This window comes from Pelodiscus sinensis, chromosome 9 (assembly GCF_052426305.1).
Source record: "Pelodiscus sinensis isolate ZL-2025 chromosome 9, ASM5242630v1, whole genome shotgun sequence".
In the NCBI taxonomy this organism is placed as follows: domain Eukaryota; kingdom Metazoa; phylum Chordata; order Testudines; family Trionychidae; genus Pelodiscus; species Pelodiscus sinensis.
The window spans coordinates 68,014,348-68,041,408 of NC_143060.1; the positions used below are offsets into that span (position 1 = coordinate 68,014,348).

General features: G+C 47.5%; 1 protein-coding gene across 2 annotated transcripts in view; it reads right to left on the bottom strand.

The window, feature by feature from the left end:
* Positions 1–27,061, bottom strand: part of ATF6 (activating transcription factor 6) — a 115,874-nt gene that overhangs the window by 4,897 nt on the left and 83,916 nt on the right. For both annotated transcript variants that reach the window (XM_075937104.2, XM_075937105.2), the window contains exon 15: positions 12,031–12,115. In XM_075937104.2, coding sequence (XP_075793219.1) covers positions 12,031–12,115 — 85 coding nt within the window. The remainder of the gene's footprint in view (positions 1–12,030; positions 12,116–27,061) is intronic.

A 27,061-nucleotide genomic window follows, 5' to 3' on the forward strand; every position in this document is an offset into this window, starting at 1 on the left:
CAGCACTACGGCAGTGTCTCTTTTCCGGAACGTCGGCCCTCGGGAAGCAGGGCAGAACCGGGAAACCCCAATGAAACCAGCAGAGAAAGACACTTTCCAACGCATCTGGACCCCACGAGTTTCATAAATCACATGCCCACAGCACCACTGGGGTGTGGAAGGTTCCAGCACCCGAACACCCTCTCAGACCCTGCACCGCTGCTGCACCAGATCCTGCTCCTGCTCTGAGCACTAGCTGCGTGCTCCCATTGGCTAGGACCCGCTGCTGGCTGCTTCTGGGGTGCAGCATGGCCTGCAGTGCCAGGATAGGCAGGAAGCTAGCCTCCTACCCCATCCCTGCTCCCCCTCCAAAGCTAAAGTTCTCATCCTCAGCCCCACCCTGCAGCCCACACTTCAGTCACATTATGCTGGGTTGCAGGCTCAAGCATTTTCTTCAACTGGGTCATGAGAAAACAAGTTTGAAACCTGCTGCCCTAGAGCGTCTCAGGACCAGAGCTGAACCACCCTCCAGTAACAGAGGTACCGCTGGCGTGCCAGGGACAGAATAGTTCAGGGTGCCTAGGGGCTGGTGGCAAGATCTTGCGGATTCTTTGGCTTGTGAGGATAACGTTCTCCAGCCCCCCTCGGTCACAGTGAATCACTGCGGGAAGTCTGAGCAAGGATGAGTCAGCCACTCCTGAGATGTGGATAGCCCACTCAGCAACATTTCTGAAAAGCAGTGGGAGAGGCCCTTCTCACCAGCTCTGACCCAAGCTGCCGCTAAGGTGACGATTTCAGAGGCTGGGGATGCTGTTTGGATTTGCATGAGACAGGCGAGCCCTACAGCACCACTTACTCCGGCATAACCGCTTCAGCAAGGGCAGCTACAGAGACCGACGTGCAGCATGCGCAGCCGCACTGTTTTGGCGGGAGAGTCTCTCTGCCAACACAGCTACTATCCTGTGAGGGAGTGACGCTGGCTACAGGAGAGGCTGAGGGAGTTGGGCTTGTTTAGTCAGCAGAAGAGAAGAGTGAGGGGGGATTTGAGAGCAGCCTTCAACTTCCTGAAGGGAGGTTCCAAAGAGATGGAGAGAGGCTGTTCATGGTAGTGAGGGATGGCAGAACAAGGAGCAATGGTCTCAAGTTACAGTGAGGGAGGTCTAGGTTGGATATTAGGAAAAACTATTTCCCTAGGAAAACAAAAAACAGGACAATGCAGCACTTTAAAGACTAACAAGATGGTTTATTAGATGATGAGCTTTCGTGGGCCAGACCCACTTCCTCAGATCAAACAGTGGAAGAAAATTGTCACAACCATATATACATACCAGAGGATACAATCAAAAAAAGCGAACTCATAAAACTGACAAATCAAGTTTTAGAAGAGAGGCGGGGTGAGGGGGAAGGTTAATGTCTGTGAGGTGATGACATTAGGGTGATCTCACTAAGGTGCTGGGCTGGGTTCCCTGGGGAGGGGGTGGAATCTCCATCCCTACAGGTGTTGAAGTCCCGGCTGGACAAAGCCCTGGCCGGGTTGATTGAGTTGGGCTGGTCCTGCCTTGGCCAGGGGGCTGGACTCGATGACTCCGGAGGTCTCTTCCAGCTCTGGGATTCTATGACGGGCCAGCTCTCTCCTGCTGGCACAGAGCGTCTGCCCCAGGTGCCCACAGCGGTGCCAATGCAGCACTTGTAGAGTGCTGAAAGGCCCAGCGGCTGGAAGGCATCTCTAGGGCTAGTGCCTGGTCAGCCCCCCATGCTGCAATACCCAACTGCAGCCGCGGCCAGGCCCTACTGCTTGAACACGCTCCATGCTGGCTTAGCTCCCCCGTGCCTCAGGCCTTGAACACTCAGAGCTTTCCAGGCCAGAAGGGACACGGTGATTTTCCCATCTGAGCTCTGGCCTCGCACAGGCTGGAGAGCCACAGGGAGTGACCCTGGTCGGGTCAGAGTTGCTCTTTCAGAAAGAGAGTCTCCCCCCCCCCCCCCCCCGATCTACAGATGCTAAGCGATGGAGACTCTGCCACAGTGCTTGGTGGGTCTCCCTCCGGGGCCTCCGCACTGCCCATCGCTTGGCGCCGTCCAGCCTCTCATCTCTGTAGTTGCCTAATGTCTTGAACCCAGCCCATCCTCCCCAACTTCCAGTCAGCTCAGCCTTGTGCCCCAGCCCTGTGGCCAGAAACCCCTCCTGCCTCATGCAGCAGGGTGGAGAGCCGGGCAGGCTGGCTAAGAACTGGCTCTGACCGAAGCCCCAAGACTTGATACTGTTCCTACCCCAGCCTCACAGCTCGTCTGCTGCAACGTTCGCACTTTCCAGCCTGCACTGAACATAGCTGCTTTGCAGTGACATCCTGCTCAGAAACACAGAGGGCCTGAGTCATTTTCAGCGCTTCCTGTGCTGAGTTACCTGCGACTGACAGTTTTGTAGGGTTACATAAGTGAGGAGGAGGAAACAGGTCTGTGCAAAGGATTTCGGATCTATACATAGATTGACTGCTCCTTTTCCACTTCGCAGCACACCTCTGTGCGCTGTGACATCTCCGGACAACACTTCAGAACCTGTTAAGCTGTTTAAAAAAGCTGTAATTTGTTTTTACATTGAACTGCCATTTTAGCTTAATAGAATCACAGAAGATTAGGGAAGGAAGAGACCTCAGGAGATCATGTAGTCCAACCCCCTGCTCAGAAAAGGACCAAAATAAACCATCCCAGCCAGGGCTTTGTCAAGCCTGGCCATAAAGACTTCTAGGGACGGAGAATCCATCACCTCCCTACATAACCCATCCCAGCGCTTGCCCACCATCCTAGGTTTTTCCTAATATCCAACCTAGACTCCCCACTGCAACTTGAGACCATTGCTGCTCATTCTGTCATCTGCCACCACTGAGAACAGCCTCTCTCCATCCTCTTTAGAATCCCCCTTCAGGTAATTAAAGGCTGCTATCAACTCCCCCCTCACTCTTCTTCTCTGCAGACTGAATAAGCCCAAATCCCTCAGCCTCTCCTCGTAAGTTGTGCACTCCAGCCCTTAATCATTTTTGTTGCCCTCTGCTGGACCCTCTCCAATTTGTCCAAATTGTTTCTGTAACAGGGCCCCCAAAACTGGGTGCAATACTCCAGATGTGGTCTCACCAGTGTCGAATCAAGCCACTTCCCTAGATCTGCTGGCAATGCTCCTCATAATGCACCCTAATATGCCATTAGCCTTCTTGGCTACAAGGGCGCCCTGGTGATTCATATCCAGCTTCTCATTCACTGTAATCCCCAGGTCCTCTTCTGCAGAACTGCCACTCAGCCAGTTGGTTCCCCATCTGAAGCAGTGCATGGGATTTTTTTTTGTCCTAAGTGCAGGACTCTACACTTGTCCTTGTTGAATGTCATCAGATTTCTTTCAGTCCAACCCTCCAATCTGTCCAGGTCACTCTGGACCCTGCCCTTCAACATATCTACCTCTTCCCCCTGCTTAGTATCACCTGCAAAGTTGCTGCGAGTGCAATCCATCTGCTCATATCCAGGTCATTAATGAAGACGTTAAACAAAAGTGGCTCCAGAACTGATCCTGGGGCCCTCTGCTTGATACAAACTATCAACTAGACATCGCGCTGTTGACCCCAGCAATCTAGCCGGCTTTTATCCCTCTTACAGTCAGTTCCCCTAAGCCATACTACTCTAACTTGCTGGCAAGAATATGCTGGGTGACCATATTAAAAGCTTTGCTAAGTCAAGCTATGGCATGTCTACCACTTTTTCCTATATCCATGGAGCCAGTTATCTGATCGCAGAAGGAAATCAGGTTGGTGAGACATGACTTGCCCTTGGTGAATCCATGTGGACTGTTCCTGGTCACCTGCCTTTCCTCCAAGTGTTCCAAAATGGATTCTTTCAGGGCCTGCTCCATGATTTTTACAGGGACTAAGGTGAGGCTAACTTGTCTGCAGAGCCACATTATATATGCCTTTTTCCAGCTGTTTGGGGGCCACCCCGATTGCCACAAGTTTTCAAAGATAACGGCCAATGGCTCTGCAATCGTATCAGCCAACTCTCTCAGCTCCCTTGGATGCATTAGATCCAGCCCCATGGGCTTGTGCATGTCCAGCTTTTCTAAACAGTTCTTACCCTAGTTCCTTCACCAATGAGGACTTCACCCCTCCTCCCCATACTGTGCTGCCTAGTGCAGCAGTCTGAGAGCTGACCTCGTCCGTAACAATCAAGGCAAAAAATGGCACTGAGTATTTGCAGTTAATATTGTCTGTTACTAGGTTGCCTTCCCCATGAAGTTAGAGAGCCACACTTTCCATGACCTCCATATTGTTGCTTTCATACCTGGAGAAACCCTTCTTGTTATTCTTCACATCCCTTGCTAGCTGCAAACCCATTTTCACTTTGGCCTTCCTGATTACTCCCTGCATGCTTGAGCAAAATTTGTATAGTCCTCCCTAGTCGTCTTCCTTTTTGTGTTTACACTCACAAGAGATTTCTCTCGTAAGTCAAGCTGGTCGCCTGCTTTGCTCTTCTTTCTACACACTGGGATTGCATCTAATTAGTTATTAGCACCTCTTAACAGGATTCAGAACAACTCAGGAGCTATCATGTGGAAGAAGCAATGGGGTAAGGGGGTGGGAGATGAGAGAATGATCTGGGTGTATTGGTTGATCACAGGATGACTACGAGCCCTCAGTGTAATGCAGCTGTGAAACAGGCTAAAGCAGCCCCAGGATGCCAGTATAGACAGGGAAGCATTATCACCAGTGAACAAGACACTGGTGAGAACTCATCGGGAGCACTGGGTGCAGCTCTGATCTCCCATGTTTAAGAGGGATGAACTCAGACAGGAACAGGCGCAGACACGACTTACCGGCATAATCAGAGGAATGGAAACCGACCTTCTGAGAGGAGACTGAAGGAGCTTGGCTTGTTTAGTCTATGCTAACGAAGGCTGAAGGGAGATATGATTGCTCTCTATAAATACATCAGATAGATTAACCCTCTGGGAGTGAGAGGAGTTATTTAAGTTAAGCACCAATCTTGGCACAAGAACAAATGGATATAAATTGGCCTTCAACAAGTTTAGGCTTGAAATTAACAAAGGCATAGCATGCTAGTCATGGGAGGGGGCAGTACCATCCTACACTGGATAGGCCTCAGCTATAGCACTGTGTCCAATTTTGGTCAATGCTGTATAGAATGGATGAAGAGAAACTGGAAAAGATCCAGAGGTGAGCAACAAAGATGATTAAAGGGATGGAATGCAAGTTATATGAGCAAAGGCTGAAGGGACTGGGTCTGTTTAGTTTGGAAAAGAGGAGGTTAAGGGGGAAATGAGAGCAGTCTTCACATATTTGAAAGGCTGCCATAAAAAAAAAAAGAAAAATGTTCACAGAGGGCAGAACAAGAACAATAGGTTCAAACTGTAGCACAGCAGATTTAGACTAAATCTCAGAGAAGACGCCTTGTGAGAACAGTCGGCCCATGGCACAGATGCCTAGACAGGTGGTGGAAGCTCCTTCACTGGAGTGTTTCAGTTAGAGGCTGGAGAGTCACCTGTCTGGAACGGTTTAGACAACAAATCCTGCCTCTTGGCAGGCGATTAGACTGGCTGACCCTTGTGGTTCTAGGATTCGAACATGTTCTAGGAGTATGCTCTTTGGCCTGAAACCTGTTGAGTTGAGCTCTGAAGTTGAGCTCTGGTGAGACCCTGCGGAGGCAATGCAGCAAGGACAACGGGGAACAACTCCTTTTTCTCCTCCATGACCCTGTCTCCACAGAGCTCCAGCTTAGGAGACTAGCAAGGACTTCCCCAACTGAGCCGGAGTAGTCCCCCACCCCAGATCCTATTTACCGCCTAATGCTTAACCAGTTAACTGATTAATTGGGATTTTACATCTCCAACCCCAGGGGGTTTGACAGGACAACAGTTCCCCTCTCATGCACACTGAGTTTGGGTAGAACAAAATAAAACTTTCACTAAAGAGAGACAGGGAGCTCAGCATTAGTTTGGGAAAACATCAAAAGCACATTGAAAACCATAACCACAAGCCAACACCCTCTTCTCCTCGGGGGTTAGCCAGTGTCCTTTGCCTCAGTTTTCCACCTTGCAGTGTGAAGATCCCACCACTGTATCCCATACGCAGTTGGCTCTTTTTAATCAGCAAAGATGAAAAGTTCAGAAGTATGTTCCTGGCTTAACCTCTAGACCTGCTTAATGAGGAGTTCAGCTTTAGCAATTTCTGAACAGAAACAAGAACTCTCAGCTATGTCCAACTAGCTCTGTCTTGAAATACTGGCAAGTTAAACCTTACCTACAGGCAGAGTCCAGACCATCCAGTAGGAATAACTACCACCCCTCGCTTTTCATACGCTAAAGATAGTAGCATTCAGTAACCCCAAACTAAGGAAGTAACAGTACAGTTGATTAACTGATAAGCAAAAGCTTATAGGTTAATGCTACAGACCATCCGCATTTCCCCTCTCCCACTCCCTGCCAATAAATTCTCAGTCCTGGCTTGCGAAGGGTCTAGGACCTACCTTTGCATTTCAAGTGTATTAAGAGCTGGGCAGGCAGGCAGGCAGCCCAGCTCAGTTCTTGGTCACGCCGGGTCTGGGAGCTCAGACCCCTCCTAGACAGGGGCTGCTGCCACCCTCACTACCTCCTTCTCAGAGGCAGCAGTGCAGGATGACAGGCAGCTGGTCCGTGAGGGGAGCTGGTTTTTAAACTGGCTCCCCTCGCGGAGCAGCTCCCGCCTGGCACCCTGTGCTGCTGCCTCTGATATGGTGGCAGCTGGCCCCGCCTCCAGGGACTATAGAATAGTCGACTAACCAATCAAATTTCATGCGGTTACTTGACTATTCAATTAACTGATATTTAACATCCCTACCCCAAACCAGCCAAAATGGGTGCCACTGGCAAAGCAGGTCTGTCTGCTGAACCCCTGGGCAGAATAGGTGTGTTTACATAAATACTATGTGCTCCTGAAGCCTTATTCCCCAGCGGGTAAAACAAGGGCTCATTCAGACCCAGCTTACAATCAGGAGGATGTACCACCTCAAAGCAGCACCAGCCCCTGCCAGAACAACCGACATGAGAACTGCAAACAAATATCCAAATACCCTCTTTCACCAGCACAAACCTTTCGAGATCCATGGGTCCTACACATGCCTGTCACAATATGTGCATCAAATACTCCAACAACAACTATGTGAGTTATACCAGTCTCTATGGCTCTCGAGTGAATTCACATGGACTAAGGCAAATACACTATTACCTATGGGCAATGCCTTTCACAAATCAATTGCTACATATTTATCCTCAAATGAAAAAGCACTAGTAACCTATTAACTCTTCTGTGACCTAGCACTAATTGCCAACTTCACTTTAAGTGGTCTTCAGCAACATCTGTTAACCCCTTATGCTTAATGCCAGCACTGTGCCACAGCCTCATTAACCACCAAACAAGCCAGATGCACATTTTTAGTGAACCCTTTCTATTCAGGCTACTTTTTTTCTGTTTGGATTCTGCATCTTGGGCCCAGACTAAATACACAGTAGTGTCCCAGTCAAAATGGTGAGGCAGGGAAGGGTCAAGGGTTGGTAAGTGCAGACTTGTGGAAAAGTTGGGCCGAGTCCTAGGAGCACAGTAACTCCTTTTGTGGGCCTGCAAAGGCAGAGACCCTCGCGTGCGTAGTGCATGCAGCTAGGCCGCAGTCGTGTCAGGCTGCAGGGGGTAAAGAGCAGTCTTGGGAGGGCAGCTTTGGCAGGAGTGGGGAGGGAGAATAGGTGTGTGCAGGGAAAGTCAGGTTCCACATCGCAGATGGAAAAGGACTGTGCCTGTGGGCCAAGGCATTTGTGCAAGAAAGGCCCTCCTGGCACAGTTGTCTTTGCTTCCCAGTGCCCAGAGGCAGATGTGCCCTGTAGAGTCTTCCAATCCCAGAGTCTCGGAGAGCACAGTTCTGCTCCCGCTGCCTGACCCCAAACAAGAATGTTTAAAAAACATTCAGTAAGAAAAAAGCTGCAGGCTAAAGAATGGCTGAACTTTAGCAAAAGTGGCACTGCAGTCTTCAGGCAGCTGGCCAGGAAATGCAAACAGAGTCAAGCCCTCCCTCCTTCCAGGAACGAGATGTTACATGAGAACAACTGGGAAGCTGAATTCCCAGAGATTCCCACTCAGGGCTGTAGCACATGGACCATGAGAAGAAGGGACTCCACGAGCTTCACATGCTCCTCTGAGATGCAGCCTCTCGCAGGGCACAGGGACGTGGGAGAGGGACCATTCCACAGGGTGCGGTTACGTAGGATGCCAGCATTGTAGCTTAGGCAGAGATTACACTGTGGCATTCTTCACACAATAACAACGGTCCTTAAAGGATTCGTAGGTCCAGGCAATCCTGCCGTGCACCTCCTGCCAGATCTTCAGTCTCAGGTGGGAGACCTGCGAGGAGACCGACCTCCTGGGGAGCCGTGCAAGGAGTAAGCGGGTACTGGTGTAACAGCACAGCGACTCCTACGGCCAGACTGTGTCAGATGAAGGCTGAGGACTTCTCAGAGGGTACTAGCCCTGGCACCCTGGCTGGATTTCAGTGCAGGTAATTAGACTCGGCTTCCCTAAATCCTCCAGCACACAAACAGCAACACTCCCGCTCATTGTCTGGTGTCCAGGTTCGCTCTGCCCTGTCAAGCCACTGACACACCAATACGCTGACAAGATGAAAGTTGGAGTCATGGGCCCATTTGAACATGAAAGCATTATCTTTAGGGACCAGATGCTGCTCTCGAGGGCTCTCTCTCAGCTCTCAGAGTGGCATGGAGGTGGGGGGGCAGAGACCACATAGGGCAGGAATAGTGCTAGGGGCTCCTACAGACCTTGATAGGGTATGTGCTGTAACTGCTGTTTCTTACGCTTTAGTATGGTTCATCACCTTGGGCTCCCTCCACCATCTGTCGATAGCAGTGGTGTCCAACCTTTTTATGCCCAAGATCACGTTTTAAATGTCAGAACAAGTCAAGACCTACCCCGTCCTTCCCCCAAGATGCCACCCTCTCTGTTCTCCTCTCCATCACTTGCTATCCCCAGCCCTTATACACTCTCAGGGTACGGCTACACTGCTGCTTTTTCCCCCGATTTTTCTGTAGGAAGAGGTTTGTCCAACATGTGGCCTGTCTAGACGAGGCCAAATGCCAGGAAAACCTCCTTTCAGAAGCCCCCTTAATACAGGGGTTGCCAGAAGAGCATGTTTGCTCTTCCTCAGAGCTGGTGTGTGTGTGTGTGGGGGGGGAGATAGTGCAGTAGTGTTATGAAGCTAAGGCCAGATAGGGGTTGGGGTTTGTTGGCCAGGTTTCATTTTTAAATAAACTATTATGTCAAACACAAAAAGTTTCAGCGTTGTCTTTATTTATGAGAAGGGGAGGGAACCGTCGGGGTCACTGACCCACAGAAAACTCAGTTGGGCCATACAAGTAAGATGAAAAAACAAACAAACCCCACCTCCTCCAAAATCCCCCAAGCCTCACTAATGTGGCCCCAACTGAGCTTGTGGGAGCAGGGGCCATGGTACTGGGGAAGGATGCTAGAGGGAACAGGGTGCCAGTGGGTGCTGGGGCAGGGGACAGGGTGTTGGTGGGGGCAGGGGACAGGATGCTGGGGCGGGAATGGGTGCCACTGGGGGTAAGGGACGGGGTGCCAGTGGGTGCTGAAGCAGGGATGGGGTGCTAGTCGGTGCTGCGGCAGGTGGCAGGCTGATGGGGCAGGTGACAGGCTGCCGGTGGGTGCTGGGGCAGGGAACAGGGAGTCCCCAGCATGTGCCTCCTCTGGGGACTCCCCCCCCCCCCCCACTACCCCACAGAGGAGGGAAGTCCGTGTGCACCTTCTCCGAGGACTCCTATCCCCTCTCTCCCCGGCACGCCACAGACCTGGCCTCTCAGGTACCGCACCGACTGTCTGGGGGAGCAGCAGCAGCCAGCGCACTTCCTGAAGCCCCGGAAGTGGCGTGTAGCTGCGGGACTTCTGTCCGCTGGGTGGGAAGCCGGCACTACCTCCATTGTTGCAGGAGGTAGGTAGTGGGGCTTCTTGGGGGTGGGGGAAAATGGGGGGCCCCAGACGCCTCACGATCGACTGGACAGGCCCGCCCGATCGACGGGTTGGTGACCACGGGTCTATAGCTGGCACTTGGCTCTAGCCATGGAACGGGACTGTCTTTTCACACAGTCTGAACATCTAACGTAATGGGCCTCTTGATGCTAACTGTGTACCAACTGTGTGTAAGATCCAGGGCCTTGGTCTGAGTGTAACTAGCAAAGGGACATTAATTGCCACCTGGTCTAAGGAGCTCATCAGTATTCATCTGACTGGTCTGTGCATAGCCAGCGCTGAGCACACGATCGCCTCTGAGCTACCCATGAACTTCATCTGATGCCGCCAGCAGGAAAACACCTCTCATGAAAACCTACAGCTTCATACATGACACAAATATGGCAATAAAGTCAGAGGCAGTTCATGCTAGTGAGACATGTAGTAATGAATGGTGCCTTGGCCAAATGTCTTCTGCTACCATTGCAATGAGCCGCTTCAAACCAATGCTCACTTTTGGGGTGTAGGGAGCAGCCTGTGTTTTCAAATGGCAGTGTGGTTTCTCCATGAAGGGTAACAGATGAAAGAACCCACATGCACCGAAGTAGGAAAAATGGCCTGGCTGTCCAGCACCGTGCGGATAACAAGCACGTGGTCAAGATTAATGCTAACAGACCTACACAATCTTGAGTGTAGTTAGGAAAACAGGCAGCTAATGGCAGATGTTTTTATTTAAACTATAAGAATGGCACCTCCTGTGAGTCAATTCTGAACCCTTGTCATACAGCCAATGAGACTCGGAACTGCAAACAAAGGTTTTTAAGATTTCCGTTGATTTCATTCCTAACTAGTCTCTGGTGGATAGTTAAGATTTCTGAAATAATACTCATTATAGACCCATAACAAACATGATTGCTTCAAAAGAGGAGCTTGTGTTTAAATGTAATGACAGTTGGCTTCCCTTACATGAAAGCCCTCAGCAGAGTGGTGGGAAAAGCCTGGAAGACCTCTCTGTTGAGACTAAACATCTTTCTAACACCAGTGCTAAATGGGGCTTTCAGACAGAGATTAGCAGGGCACTCCATTGCGACAGGACCTAGGCTTGGCCCCGCTCTGGACCAGCTGTGTCCCATGCTCAGCAATCAGAATAAGGACTTTCAGTTGAGATTTTCAAGAAGTCCAGAGGCATTAACCATCCCCCTTAGCCAGACAGATAGGCAAACACTCTCAAATATATAGAAGAAGAGGAGTTGGATTTTCCTTGGTTACACTGGTGTAAATTACAAGATGAGGGGTCCAGTAAAGACTAGATCTTCCTGGACAAAAAGGTGACAACATTCAGCATGTAGCATTCTCGTACACCTTAACAGGAGGGCAATCGAGCTGACGCATCATTATGAGTATCAGGGTTTCTAGCCTCGTGAACCAACCAACCCCTCCCACCCAACACCATGACGTTAAGTCTTTTTTCATGACAACTGAGTAGGGCTCGTGCTGTAAGGCTAACAATAGGAGTGCAGACATTGGGGCTCATTTTCCTCCACCTCTACAACTATCTTCCAGAGGCCCCATTTATTGTCAGAAAGGCCAAAGAACTTACAGTTATCCAGTATTAAAGCAATGGAACAGCCGCAGTTTGCAGAGCCATCATCCTGCATTTAAATTATAAATCAAAGCAGAACTGTCACGGTAGCCAAATTTTATTTTTTAAACTCTTAAAATCTAAGATTTTCCCAGGGGGTTAGCTACCCTGGTAGATCATTCACTAGTGACATCCAGGGCCTCTAAATAGCCACTTGTTCCTCCCAATAATGGGACCCTAGAACCTTGTTTTGACAGGTGTGTGATTCCTACATTAGTGGTACGTAAATGCATGATGTGGCTTCTGCACCAGGAAAGCCATTTGATTGATTAAACTTACATTACATTTTGGCTTCCATGACCAAACTAACTTAAAAATATTTTAAGTATTATACCACTTGTCCTTACTTACCACTCATGTTTACTGCTGGCAACACAATAGACATCTTGGGCCGTCTGGTCTTATTGTGGGTGGTGGCAGGCAACAACAAGTGATCCTGGAAACATGAAAAGATGGGTTACATTTGTGTTGAAGCACCAAGTTGCAGAAATGCCTCTTCATTCTGTGCCACGTGCATTCCATATAAACCTGTCTATGAAGAGTTGGTGATTTCATTTTGGTAACAGAAGTCACAGCCACTTCCCATACTGTTGAACCAAATACGAGTTCTACTGCATATAGCAACATGCCTCAACCCTCATGTGAAAGAGGATGGGAACTACGCTTAGGCCCCCGCTCAGCAGAGCCCTTAAGTTTGTGATTGAGTTTATTTAACTTGACTTCAGCGAGATTTAGGCATTTGGTTAAAAACTTTACTGAACTGGAGCCATCACTGCCCATGCTGTTGGGTTTATGTAGTCCTGGTAAATAGGTCATTCTTCCCTCTTTTTGATGAATGGGGCAAGGGTTACTCCTTGAGAAAATGAAGTCCTCTATTTAGGCCCAGAACTAGCAATGCACAGAAAATGTCAACCCAAGTATGTACCCCACTGTCTCAGCTCCCTGATCCAGATGGGCTAGCTCCACTCCACTTCAAGGCTCAGCTTCCCCATCAGCAGGGGTGTCAATGGAGACGCACACCAGCTCACTACGCAGCTCCTGGAGATCCCCTCGAAAGCGGTTGGCTTTTGGTTAGCATTAGTAACCCTCCTTCTGGCATGAAACATAAACCATTAAAACTGGCACTCAAACACCACCACAGCCTGTACAGTCCCTCAAGTACAAATTCAAACTCGTGTTTCCAGACCAAAATGGTTGCTAACTATGGGGGGCCAAAACCTGCTCCAACCCATTGGTTTCAGTCAGGGAATGCAGCGGGGAAGGGGTTAGAACCCATGCACGTGGATGACTTGGAAAGCTTTAGATATGAAGGAGGAGACATACAAGGCTGCGCATTGGTCTCGAACACCATACTGGGGCTGGGGCCTTTCACTTTGGAAGATCCAGCTTGAAATCTCGAACCAATAAAAAGGGAAAGTGAGTTTGAGGTTTTCATCCTGTTTCACACCCTACCACGAGGTGAAACTCCCATGACATTAGAGACAACCAGGGAATAGGCAGGCAGCGCTGAGGTGCACTGGCCAAGTACAGGCATAGCATGGACTGCTATGGGTCAGGACCGAGACACACGGACGGGAGGCATTTCAGAGGCCTGCACTATGCTTTGCTCAAGGCATACCGATCAGCCACTCAATTTCCTGAGAAAAATATTCACTTAATTTTTGTTTTAAACAAAAGCGATTTTTGCTTGGAGTTTCAGTGTGCTAACTAGGGAGTTCTTCATACAAAGCTAAGTGTTGGGTGTATCTTACACTGGAAAAGAATTTTGCAAGATACCACAAAGAGAAAGAAAACCAGTAAAAACAAAATAAACAAACCAATCCCCAAAACAAAACAACTCAGCAAAGAACTCTACTTAAAAATAACCATGGCTCTTAATCTCAACAGTCACCTCTGACACTAAAGAGTAAAACCCCACAGTCAAGCATTGTTGACATAACGACAAAACTCAGCAAAGGTCAACAACTCCACAGTAAAGGCTATTGTGAAAATCAATACAGAATATGTCTCCTGGGAATGACGAATGATAATGTCAGAGTTAGGTCTAAACTTCCTGGCAGCGTGTGTCATACTCTGAAGACTGGTTTTAAACACTAGTGTTTGAATTTCATGCCCTTCATTTTTTTTCTTTCCAAAAGGAATTAAGCTGAGTATTATTTACTAAACACTGGAACTGCTTTTTCCAGGATATAAGTCAGGTAACTGATTAGTGGATTTAAATCAGTAAATCTTAGTAATCTTTTTGCTAAAGAATTTCAAGGTTCATGAAGTATTCACACTTGAATTGGTTTTTATTTTTGTCGGTATTGCTGTAGCATCCTAGGAGCCCCAACATGGACCAGCTGTCAATAGTACCTTTATTGATTCTGAATTATAAAGTAAGAGGAGACCCATCTGATCATTCTAGGACTGTTGGATAAATATTTAGAAACAAACTGCAGTCCAATTGCAAATTAATCCTACAAAATGATTGCCCCCAGCAATAGTTTGCTTCCTTAGTTGTCCTGCTCGAGATCTCAGTGCCGTGAAAGATGCCGGACTGAAAGGTTACAGCAAATATTTTTCAGTACCCTCAGCAGATACAGAACTGACAGTGCCCATGCCAGTTTATGCTACCGACGCCTGTTGTCTGCAACAGAAGCCAGTGCCAACCCCACATGGGAGCTGCACAAATTCCACTAGCTACATTTCTTCACAGCTGAGTTCTAAATTATGGCTCTACTCTAGAAGTACAATGGACTGGAATCTAGCTAACGCAGAGAATTTTCCTTCCTTGATTCTCCAGGAAAGCTACATTACACAGTACTCGACAGACACTGGTTCCATCTGTCAGCCCCAGAGAATACATGGCCTCCATGCCTCTGTTGAAGTGGTTCTGACCCATGAAAGCTTCTGCCCAGTCAAATCTGTTTTAAGTCTTTATGGTGCCACAGAACTCTTTGCTTTTAAAATGAAAATGTTATTTGTAGGCTTAGCATTTTGTGTCAATTCTATGGATAGCATCAATTTCTATTTTAAGTGTTTTCCCTGAAAAGGTATTTGAATTTTCACAGTTGCAGGAAATGAAGGGGGTGGTGGGTGGCAGATAACTACTGAAGGACAGTGGGGCTGCAGGGGGAACCCTGCTTAGCTGAGGGCCCAGAGATATCTGAGCACAAGTTGCTCGAGAGGCTGCAGTGCTGCCCCACGGGAGCAGAGTCCCCAGGCAAGGACAGACTAAGACAAGGAGAACCCATGGGGGCAGGGAAGGCCATTTCAATGCAGAGCAGCTCCAGCCCAGGGCAGAACCCAGCACTTGCAGCTGGTGAGAGCGCGAGCAGGGCTGCAATAGAGGGGCTAACCACAGAGGGCTCCCCTGGGAATAAAGGCCCGGGGTGATGAATCTCCGTGGGTGTAAGGTGCTGGGGAGGCCTCCATTAATGTTTTCTTCCCCCGATCAATTTCTGAGCCATGTGAAATTGACATTTACTAGACTAACGATTTAAATCAAACCCTTCCAAGCCTAGTTATTTGTGACACTAATTCATGAAGTAGAACTGAAAGGAGTAGAAGCAAATCCTAAAAGCCAGCATCCGCTTCATTCCTGCAAGCGTTGGCCAGAGGCAGACTAAAGGATACTAGCCTACAACAGATGGCTCTGGTGCAGGCCAAGATTTACATTTGGATGGAACGACAATTTCAATAGACAATGCAAAGCTGACAGAGCTGGCATGGCCACCGGAAAAATAACTGCCTGGAAAGACAAGATTTCCAAGTGAGACCCTGGCTCCAACATTCTGCTTTCGTTAACAATCATCTCCCCCGCCTGGTTATACAAAAGCCAGATGACCTAAATATTCTAAACTCCATCCACGCATACAATGCCTTGCATTAATAAATCTGAAATACAGTAATTCAGGGTTTTCTGAGGCTAACGGGTGTTAACTGTTACTTATTAATCTTGTAATCATCATTTATCAAGCCACTGACCTCAAAGAAGAGTCTGGGTTCTACACAGTTAGAATACAATTAATCACTGCCTGTACGTCAGCATGACGACATAAAATATTTATAAGCTATTTTCTCTATAAAACGGAATGTCTAATCAGATCCTGCTATTCTTAAAGCCACTCTAGTGTCTGCCACCTGCTTCTAGACACAGCTTTGTAGGAGATACTGCAAGTGCTCAACAATGCAATCTCTGAGAACGGTGCAGGAAAGTCGATGTGGTCATTCAAGAACCTAAGGTTGTAAGAGCAAAGATAAACTGCTCCGATTTTGGTCGCTATACCTGTATCCCTAACTCGCTCCTACCATGTCAGAAGGCGCTGGGAATACCTTTTCACTGTGCTAGGATATTCCAGTGTGGCCAGCTCCTGCTGTTTTAGCCTGACTCTTGTGATATTTGGGGAGTTGCTCAGAAGTCCAGCTCCTGAGGTTTTGCGAGAATGTGTGAGACTCTCATTGTTTGTAATCTGCTAGCCCTGGCAGCTGAAGAGCAAAGCTCGGACACATGCCCTGCCAGTAACCTACGTCTGGCCCATGCTGCGGAGCGGTTTCATTGCACTGCAGACTTCTGGGCTTGGGCTGGAGCCCAAGCTCTAGGACCCTCCCCTCTTGCAGGGTCCCATGGTCCAGGCTGCAGCCCACGCTCTGATAGCCCTTGTCAGCTGGCCCAGGGCTATGGGTGTACTAGCTGCTGTGAGCCCTCCCAAAACGTATTCTATTTACAGGATTCAGAGAGGCGGTCGAGTTAGTCTGTAACTGGAAAAATGTAAAAGCGACAAATAGTCTAGCAGCACCTTAGAGACAAATGAAACATGCAGCTGGGGTCCCGTGCTTGGGCTGTGTGAAAGCTCATGGCGCCATCGACATGTTTGTTAGTCTCGAAGATGCTGCTGCAAGACTACTTGTTTTCTTTTTAAATGAAGTAGGGACCTGACTCATGGTGTTTGAATGTCTGGGGGTGGCAGTGCTGCTGTTCTCTGTGCTGGGATGCCAGCCAGGGATGCAGTTGTTGTTTTTATAGTTACAGACTAACACAGCTATCCCTCTGAGACTTCTTCCCAGGCAAAGAGGCATTTCAGTGGTGGATGAAATACCATTGAGGTATATGCATTTCTGTGGTACTCAGCAACAAAGAACTGGAATGATGGGTTACTGTTGCTGCACCCGTGATGCAGGGAAATACTGCCATCCCCTTGGGGGAAATGGGCAAGAGAGAGCTATGAAAAGTGTCTAAGGGACTGTCTATACATGGAATTTCACATGTGACTTCAGGAAGAAAGTTGGGCGTTGCAGAGGCTTGCTGATGAGGAAGGATGAAAGCACCTTGCGTAAGAATTTATGGTGGGTGCGTGGTGTAACTCTGTCCTTTCAAAATACAGTAAAACGCCACTGGTCCGGCATCCAATGCTCCGGCACTCCTGATGGTCCGGCACCATCAGGAACCCAGAAGTGCTGGGGCAGCTGAACAATTGGAGCTGCTCTGCGCCCGGCTTCCCCGATTCAGCCGCTGCTGAAACTGGGAAGCCGGGGGCAGAGCAGCTGGGGTGCTGCCGGGTTGGTCCTGTAGCGCCGCCCCTCGGCACCAACCCGGCAGCACCCCAGCTGCTCTGCCGCAGGCGTCCCCATTTCAGGCACTGCTGAAACTGACCAGCAGCGGCTGAATCGGGGACGCCTGGGGCAGAGCCAGACTATCGGAAGGGGAGGCTATGAGGGGTCTGGGGTGGCATCCTCACCCCCACCCCAGGCCCCTCATAGCCCCTCCTTTTGATAGTCTGTCATATCTGATAATCCAGCACCTCCTGGGTCCTAAAGATGCCGGATTATCGGAAGTTTACTGTATAATTACTATATGGAGGAATTGGCCATCAGAGCCCCTATCTCCCTACACGTCGTGGAGATGAGGAAAGATACTTTCACAGACAGGTGCAACAAGTTGCTAAAGATGTAAATGGTCTACAAGTTAGGCAGTTAGTATGAGATTTAAGGCCCCAGGTACAACTGGGTAGAGGATTTGGATGCCTCCGAGGAATCGTTTAGTAATGAGGTGCCCAAAGACTGAGGTATCAAGAATCTTGGGATAGAAAGTGGTGACTGTTGCTAAGTGAACGGTCAGTGAACTGATAGAGGCCTGGCTGTTTAAGTCATAACAGAAAGTCTAATATCACTGCAGAGGGAGAGGAGGGGGGCATAGAGGTAGCAACTGCTTGTTTTGTGGTGCACCATGTCACAAATCTCTCTCACTTGTGTATGCAGGTGGCGTGCATGGAAGGCTCCCTGCTCTGGACTACCACCTGTCGTCCATGCTCTGAGCAAGTTAGCTCATTATGAGAGAACTATGGATCTGCCACACCTTGAGCTGCAGCTGTTGCAAGAGTGTAGCTGCCTTTCCCACTGGGTACGTGCGGGGGTAGGGAAAGAGTGGCTGGGGGATGTGCGGACATTCATGTCAGAAAGGGGTACGACAGTTGCCTTGGCCACGTAGGAGCTATTAGAACAACTCTGACCCCCGTCAGTCCTGATTTTATGAATGAGGCTGAGGAGCAATGGAATCGGTGGGAATGAGTATAGGAGGTCTGCGGTCCAGCTGATTAAGAATGCATCTCCCAGGCAATTTTCCCCCAGCACTGCTCTGGAACAGAATAGGGGACACTTGCTGCTGAGGCTGTGGCAAAAAGGCCTACGCGTGGGTGATCCCTCCGTTGGAATACGTAGTCCCACTCGTCGGTCCCACTCGTCGTCTTGAGGAAACAGTTTGCTGAGTTCTTCTGTCGTGGTATTGTGGCAGCCAGGTACACGTGCAGCCAAAATATGGATGCACAGATTCCAGAGCCTGGGAGCACAGAGAACGGGATCTGGCTCCTCGGATTATATAAAACCTACAAGTGTTGTCGCCAGTCGTAGTGTCTGTCTTCATTTGCGTTGGTTTTGAAAAACGGGAGAAAGTGGAGGCAGGCTTTGTGCACAGCATAAAGTTCCAGGCGATGCAGTCACTGCTGTCAACTATAGCCACTGGGCACCCCCACCATGAGAGGGAAGCATCTGTTGTGATCAGCAGTGACAAGGTTTGTTGGCAAAGGAGATACCTGAACACAGATTGCGTGAATGAGTCCACCATGTTAACAATTCCTTGATTTTGTCAGGCATCACTAATCAAATGTTCATAGAATGTTTATTCGGTTTGAACACTGCTGAGAGCCACCCTTGCAGGCAGCGCACGTGCAGATGTGCATGTCTGACCACACATGTGGGGCCCTGAGTGCATACAAAACCTGTATCAGTATCCATATCCATATCCACAGAAACGAACTGTGCATATCTACATCCATATGCACAGATACCCACAGATATAAAGCTGCTATCTGCAGGGCTTTATAAATGTGCATGCTGCAGTGTCCCCCAAGAGTTGTAGGCATTAATGGGCCATGGTTTGTGGGCTGCTGAGCACCGTGGCTATGACTGTTTCCATAGTGTCGAATCTGTTTTGTGGGAACAAAGCCCATGCTGTGGTGGAGTCGAGATAGGTGCCAATGAACTCCAGCTATGGGGTGGGTTCTACCATAGATTTGTACATATTTATCACCCAAGATTGTAGAAACAGTCCACTCTTTTCCCCAAACTGAATGGTTTCCAATCAAGTATGCACCTGGAAAAGGCAATCGTCCAGGTAAGGAAATATAATTACTCCTTGAAACAGCAGGAGATCTTCAAGACCCTCAACTAAGGCTTCACATTTGTTAAGTAGAGGCAGGAGGCTGAGATGCCGTTGATGGTAGGTGGCAATGTTGGGGTTTGTATGATCTGTGTTGAGTATAAGGATATCTAGGGTGTTGGAATGACTGACACCAATACTGCCTTCTCCTTGTGGCTGGGGTATGGATGCAGATAGACTGGAGCGTGACTATCGTGTCTTTCATAGTATGAAGGACCTTGTTGCTCTTAGTCAAAAATAAATTCTCTCCATTGAACAGGAGGTCTTCCACTGTGCTTTGTATCTCACAAGGGAATGTGGAAGATGTAAACCATGATGCTCTCCGCAAGACTACAGGTGTAGTAGTTGATCTGGCTGCACTGCTGGATTTACGCACAAACTAAGTAAGCTACATCAGAGGGCAGGGCTACTCAGCACGCGGCCTGTGGGCCACATGCGGCCCGCAGCGTAGTTTGGGTTTATGTGGGGCTCAACACACGGCCCAGGGGTGGGAGCCAAAACAAAATTGCTCATTAAAAGTGCTGTCATATGGGTGGAAATGGGGTAAATATTGCATTGTATTAATATCAGCAGAACTGACTTAAAATGGGGCCTGTGTGTTGGGTAGTGTTGCCTTTGTATTCATTCCTGTCCTTGTGAAAGAAGCTATTTGCATATGTATTTGCATGTATACGCAACCACACTTATGTTGTAGTCCTCGGCATGTGCCATTAGCATCATTGTGGCCCCCTGGGCTTCCAGAGTTGAGTAGCCCTGTCTTAGGGTCTAAGATTATGAGGGGCTGCCAAATAAAAAAATAAAAAACCCCTAAACATTTCATTTTTTGGCAATGCTATGAGGCCTCAAGCTTGACACACATCGAGTCCTCAGCTATCTTAATTTGGCACTGTAAGCAGCTAGGTGATCTTGTTTGGTGCCTTAGCCTTTTAGTTTTGTCCCTGTGTTACATTCTATATTCAACCTTTGTAATTTGACCTACTCTCCACTACCTGGTATGACTCTTTTTGAGTTTTAGGTTGTTGATCTCCTGATTAAGTGAGGGTGGATTCTTATCACACTTACTATCTATCCTGTGCACTGTGATAGTCTGCTCTTGTGCCCTTCAAGATGCTACTGCAGGCCTCCCCAGCTGGATTGCTTCCTCCACTTTGGAGGTCTCCATATGTATATTTTCAATGAATTCCTCATGTGCACAGACGCTCCTCAGCCTAACATGCTACCTAGAACTGAAGCTTAATTCATGAATCATTCCCCTATCTTCTTCAGGACAGCTTACACCAAATCCTTTCCCTAGCATTTGCAATCAGTTTGGCTAAGATCCCCGCTCATAAGGTCGAGCCTGCAAGTGGTACCTTGCTCTCACAGACGAAAGGAATAACCAGGGTTTCAGCTGAACCCCAGCTCTAATTTCAAAAGTTCACTAGCTTACTGCTGAGCGGCAGAACTCCTGCTGGTTTTGTTTTTTCCTCCAGCTCACACAGTCTATTGATTAGCATTTTGCTCAGACTGTAAATTGATGTCTATTGTGAAAGATACAATATTTAATTTGCACATGTCCAGCTACGTATCCCCTGCCTGTCAGGATTATGTGGATCACCTTTCAGTGACCTGTCTTAACTCACAGATCTAGAGCCTCTTTGGTGGCTTAGTATGCAGATGTAAGACCAGGGAGCCTGGTAAACCTTCTCTCTGCCTATGCCCTCTGCCAATTGCACAATCATGACTCTTGGGAATCAGGAAATGAGAGACTTAGGGACTAAACAGGCTCATGAACAATGGCTCAGTAGGAAGAGCTCCCTGCCTCAGAGTAATTGCTGCTTGGGCTGTAATTAGGGTTGCTAGATGGTTCAACAAAAATACCAGGCACACTTGACATTACATCACAATCTACATTACATCTGATTTAGAATATACTGGACGTTTATATTTTCTCAATTTGTTTCCCAAACAGAAAGCTCAAATACTGGACTGTCCGGTTCAAAATTGGACACCTGGCAACCCCAGCTGTAATCTTACAATCTGTTTGCTCTTCCTCCTCCCCTCTCCAGCTCTCCTGTTGGGGTCTGGGCTCCCCTCTACATTTCTCATGATCCTCCCATCTCCATTTCCTATCAGCAGGAGCAGACCTGCTGCCCAGGTGCTTTTCCTATAGCTGCAATGGGATGCTCACCCCGATTATGCCCTCCAGTCTCCTGTGTCTTGCTTTGGCCTCCTCTCTGTGTTCTTTTGCTCTGTTCCCAGTGTGCTCTAGTGCCATCATTTGCACCTACTGCACCACCCTGTGACACAGGGCCATAGAGACAGAATGACTGAGAGAGGCAGGAAGGAAATAAGGGAGGGCTGTTTGGCAGGAAAGGATCAAAAAGCCCGTCGTTCAGAGTGAATCTGCTCAGGCAATTACTGGTCCTGACATTCAGATGGTTTTTCAGTAGTGTAACGTGAAACTGCAACGAGAGACTTGGGAGCCACTGGACCTTATACTGACCCAGTCACCTCCTGAGCTGCCCCAAATCTCCACTTAGGCCCAGGGCCCATCTTCGGGCTTTTGTTTTTCCCTTTTCTTCTCTTCTTTGGGCTAATCTCATCCCTGACCTGCCTTTCTCTCGCTCTCTTTTCAGGCTGGGTTTTGGACCATATGAAGCAGGGTGCTGTGCAAAGAAAGCTGAGTCTTTTCAGAGCACGAAACTTGCATGCAGCTTCAGAAACAGCAGTGTGCAAACTCTAATTTTAAAAATGTTCAGCTCCTTAAAGAACAGAGAAAGAGGTTGCTGGGAGACACCAATTTGTGACCTGCCAAATGAGCTAGCTTTGCTTTCATCTGCCACGAGTTTAATATTCTCTGAAACGTTCAGATTAATTGATTCAGGCTGTTGAATTGCTATAAGAGATGTGAAGTTTATGTGCTGATCTGTTAAATATGGTGACATCGCTTACTTGAGCTATGTCATAGTCTTCTCTATAGATTCACAGAAGTGCAGGACTGGAAGGGACATCAATAAGTCATCTTGTCCAATCCCCTGTGTTCAAGGCAGAACTAAGTAATAACTAGCAGAACCCTGTAAATCCATGGATATCTGCTTCTTATCTGCATCCACAGAGATGGATGTGGAAAGCCACATCTCAGTTTTTTGGTTACAGATGTGGATACCAATTTTGTATCTAGAACCTGAAAATTTGAAGATATTTGCTTTATATCACTAGGTATCCATATCCACAGATGTGGATCCAGATATCTCTGAATCATTTTTGCAGATGCAGAAACTAATTTTGTATCTGCGCAGAGCTCTATTAACTAGGCCTTTCCTGAAAGGTGTTTGTCCTCTCTGTTTTTGTTTCTTGTCCTGTCCTTGGAGATCAAGTGAACAATTTTTCTCCCACCTGTTTGGAACAACCTTTTCATGTATTTAAAAACTACTATCCTGTCCCCACCCACCTCCAATTGTTCTCTTTCCTCACTAAATAAATCCAGCTTTTCCATCTGCCTTCATAGGCCATGCCCTCCAACAAAAATGACTGAATGTCTACTCTCCTCTGCACTTTCTCCAATTTGTGCACATTTTTCTCCCGGCATTTTTCTCCTGGACTTTATCCAATTTTTACTCAAAATTGAACAAAATATTCCAGCTGAGTCCATATCAGTGGGTTGCAGTGAGAAAACTACTTTTTGTGTCTCCCTTACAACATTCCTGCCTACACATCTCAGAATTATACCTGCTCCAGCTCCCAGTGGTTAACCATTAAGGATAAGGCTTACTGGTTACCAAGTAAAACCTTCACATCCCTAGCTGATAGCCAAAAAACCAAGAGTATGACAATACTAATCTCTTTCCTTCCTGAAAAGCATTGTACAAGGGAGCTGTGACACTACTCTGTCAGGCAGTCCTGTCACCTGATGCTATCTACACCTCATACTAAGTGCTGAGGGATTGTTAGCATTTGCTGTGTGACCAGTGTAAATGACCTAATCTCTTGGAAGCAGGCATTTAGGAACTCTGGGTTAGTATTTTGTCAGAGAAATATAGAATGGGACTATATCCTTTTTGATTTTCCTGGATCTCACTCACATGCCTTCCATAAATGACATGTTATTGACATGACAGTTTACAGTCATAAAACTAATAGCCTCCAGCTGTAATGTAGGTGAAGGGGGGCTCAAATGGGAAGCAGTAGATTATAGATGTATAAACTGTATTAATACATCGTATTGTAGTGTCAGCACCTGATACCAACATTATCTTGGTAAGGGGGGAGTTCAAATTTAGGAAACAAAATATTCAAGCCTCATGTAAATGTTACTTAAGGCTGGGGAGAAAGACAAACAGTGCTCTGCTCCATTGCCTTCCTGTGCAAGGAGACAGATTGCTAAAGACACCCGAAGGAAGGCACTGAGACAGGGTTCAGTCTGAAAAGAGAACCTGAAGCTACAGAAGCGTTGCAGCTGGCCTAAAACAGAATTCAGGAGACGAAGTTATACTTTGCAATCTGTCTCTGGAGCGTATTGAGTTTAGCTTGCACATTGTTTCATTTCACAGATTCCTAGGACTAGAACGAACCTCAAGAGGTCATCAAGTCCCATTCCCTGCACACAAGGCCCCTAGACCATCTCTGACTGGAGTTAGTCTAACTACTCTTAAAAGTCTCCAGTGATGGAGATTCTTCACAAATTCCCGAGGCAATTTATTCCAGTGCTTAATCACCCTGACAATGTGGAAAGCTTTTCCTAATACTCAACCTAATGTCCCTTGCAGCAATTGACATCCTTTGTTCTGTCCCAGGATTTCCCAACCTATGGGTCAGGACCCAAATATGGGTCGCCATTACATTTCAAAAGGGTCGCCAAGTGTCTCCCCAGGTGGCTCTGCCTCCTCTCCTCCCCCCATTTTTGAATTGCCTTGGGTCACCAAGTCTTCCTGAATTGTCAAAATGGGTCCCCATCTGGAAAAGGTTGGGAACCGCTGCTCGATCATCAGAGGCTAAGGAGAATAATTTTTCCTCCCTCCTCCTTCTAACAACCTTTTAGGTTCTTGACAGCAGTTCTGCCCCCCCCCCCCCCCCCCCGGGTCTTCTCTTTTCCAAACTAACCACCCCAAATTCTTTCCAGCTTCCCTCACAGATCATGTTTTCTAGAACTTGAATAATTGTTTTACTTCTCTGGACTTCTTCCAATTTGTTCACATCTTTCCTAAAATGTGGCATCCAGAACTAGACACAATACTCCAGCTAAGACCTAATCACCATGGACTGAAGCGGAAGAATTATTTCTTGTGCTTTTGCTCAATCACAGAATACTCGGACTGGAAGGGACCTCGAGAGGTCATTGAGTCCAGTCCCCTGCTCCCATGGCAGGACCAAATACTGTCTAGACCATCTCTGATAGACATTTATCTAACCGATGGGGATTCCACAACCTCCCTGGGCAATTTATTCCAGTGTTTGACTATCCTGACAGTTAGGAACTTTTTCCTAATGACCAACCTAAACCTCCCTTGCTGCAGTTTAAGCCCATTGCTTCTTGTTCTATCCTCAGAGGCCAAGATGAACAAATTTTCTCCCTCCTCCTTAGGATACCCTTTTAGATACCTGAAAACTGCTCTCATGTCCCCCCTCAGTCTTCTCTTTTCTAAACTAAACAAACCCAATTCTTTCAGCCTTCCTTCATAGGTCATGTTCTCTAGACCTTTAATCATTCTTGTTGCTCTTCTCTGGAGCCTCTCCAATTTCTCCACATCTTTCTTGAAATGCGGTGCCCAGAACTGGACACAATACAGTACTCCAACAGAGTAGAGCAGAAGAATGACTTCTCGTGTCTTGCTCACAACACACCTGTTAGTGCATCCCAGAAAGCTGAGCAGAAACACATTCTCGAAGGTTGATGGGCATGCCAACTTTCTGCCTCACAGAAATGTGTCTTCTAACCCTGTTAATAAAAAGAGATCGGCTTCTCCTGTATAGCTTCAGGCTACCTGGATATGAAAAGCTGTTCCTAGTCTTACAGGTCCTCTGTAATCCTGCCTTTAGCATAGATACCTAGGTCAAATAAACGTCACTTCCATCTGTGACCCTTGTTAAAGCAGCGTAACTCAGGAATATTATGTATTCCTGCATTCCCGTGCATGCAGTACATTTGCTCTGGGTGCAGTTCAAAGCTAAACAAATCACAGACACTTGTCTATAAGTGCATTAAATAGGACTATGACGAGACATTAGAAATTCAGCCTTGCTGCAACGGAAGAGCTCCTTTTTTACTCTAAGGCCATGTCTTCACTCCATGGAAGGTTGTCGCTGCCATGATTGAGCTTCCAGAGTTTGATTTAGTGAGTCTAGTTGAGACTCACTAAATTGAACCCAGAAGATGCCCCCACTGGCATCCAGTACTCCTGCTCTTGCTAGGAGTAAGGAAAGCTGATGGGAGTGGTCGCTCCCAGCAGCCTTCCACTGCGGAGACACTGCCAAGCTCTACATATTCCACATAGCTGGAGTTGCATACCTTAAGACATGCTGTCTAGCGTAGACCTGGCCTAACGCTATAAAGGCATGCACAATGATTTTTTTTGTAAGAGTTTCTGAAGGAGCATAAAGATGAAAAGAAGTGTTTGCATGGACCAATGGGGCATATAATAAATGCTGGAAAATAATCAATTGAGCACACTACTTTGAAGAACCAAATCTGAGAATTGTCTAATTTAAAAACCAAAGTAATAACTTGTGTGGAACAAAATTCTAGGCTTAAGAAAATAATTTTGGTTAAATCATATGGGAAGTTTTAAAGGTTTGATAATCATTTCCATGATTTGCGGAACTTGATGTGAAGTGAAAAAGAAGTCTACTGAACGTGTGCTCCTACCATTGGGCTGTAGAGTTCCTATGAGGTTTGGTAATGAGATCTGACATCAAGTTAGGGATCAACTTTCCTTCTATCAGCTCCTTCAATAAAACTAACAAGAGCCAGATTTTAAAAAGATTACTGGGAAATCCTTGTGTCCCCATCTGCCCATCAGTTGCATATATACAGACATACACTGGTATTTCCCAACGGAGCCCCCTTCACTTCCATCTCAGTGACGTTTTGTTCTGCACGACAGCTGGAGACGATCAGTTTTTCAACTGTAAACTAATTGCAATAACGTGTAATTTATGGAAGGCATATGAGTGAGATCCAGGAAAATCAGAAAGGATATAATCCACATTCTGTATTTCTCTGACAAAATGCTAGAGTTCCTAAATGCCTGCTTCCAGCAGATCAGGCCATCTTCACTGGACACAAAAGCAAATGCTGACAAGCCCTCAGCACTACCACATTGGCAGGGAGGGAGCCCAACAAGAACAGGCAGACTGCAAACTGCAGCAAAGGCACTTATTTATTAGTCACTCCCCTTGAAATGAACGGCAGCCTTGCCCCATGAGCCGGAGAACCAGCCATAGCAGTAAAGCCAGTAAGTGGCATGTGCACCTGCTCCTTGAATCCTTCTAACCAGGACAAAAATTCAGTTACAATTGAGGTATTTCAAACCTGCAATGGTCTATCACAAATAAGCACTTTAATAAGGTCAGGATGTGAGGCTTGTGATAATCAGGACCCCCTCTAGACTGTCACCTGATGTGCTGAGACCCCGCTAAGGCTGGTTTTCCTGACAGCCTGGGTACTCCATAACCCTGTCTCGCTGAGTCTAGTTCTCCAGCCTGCTT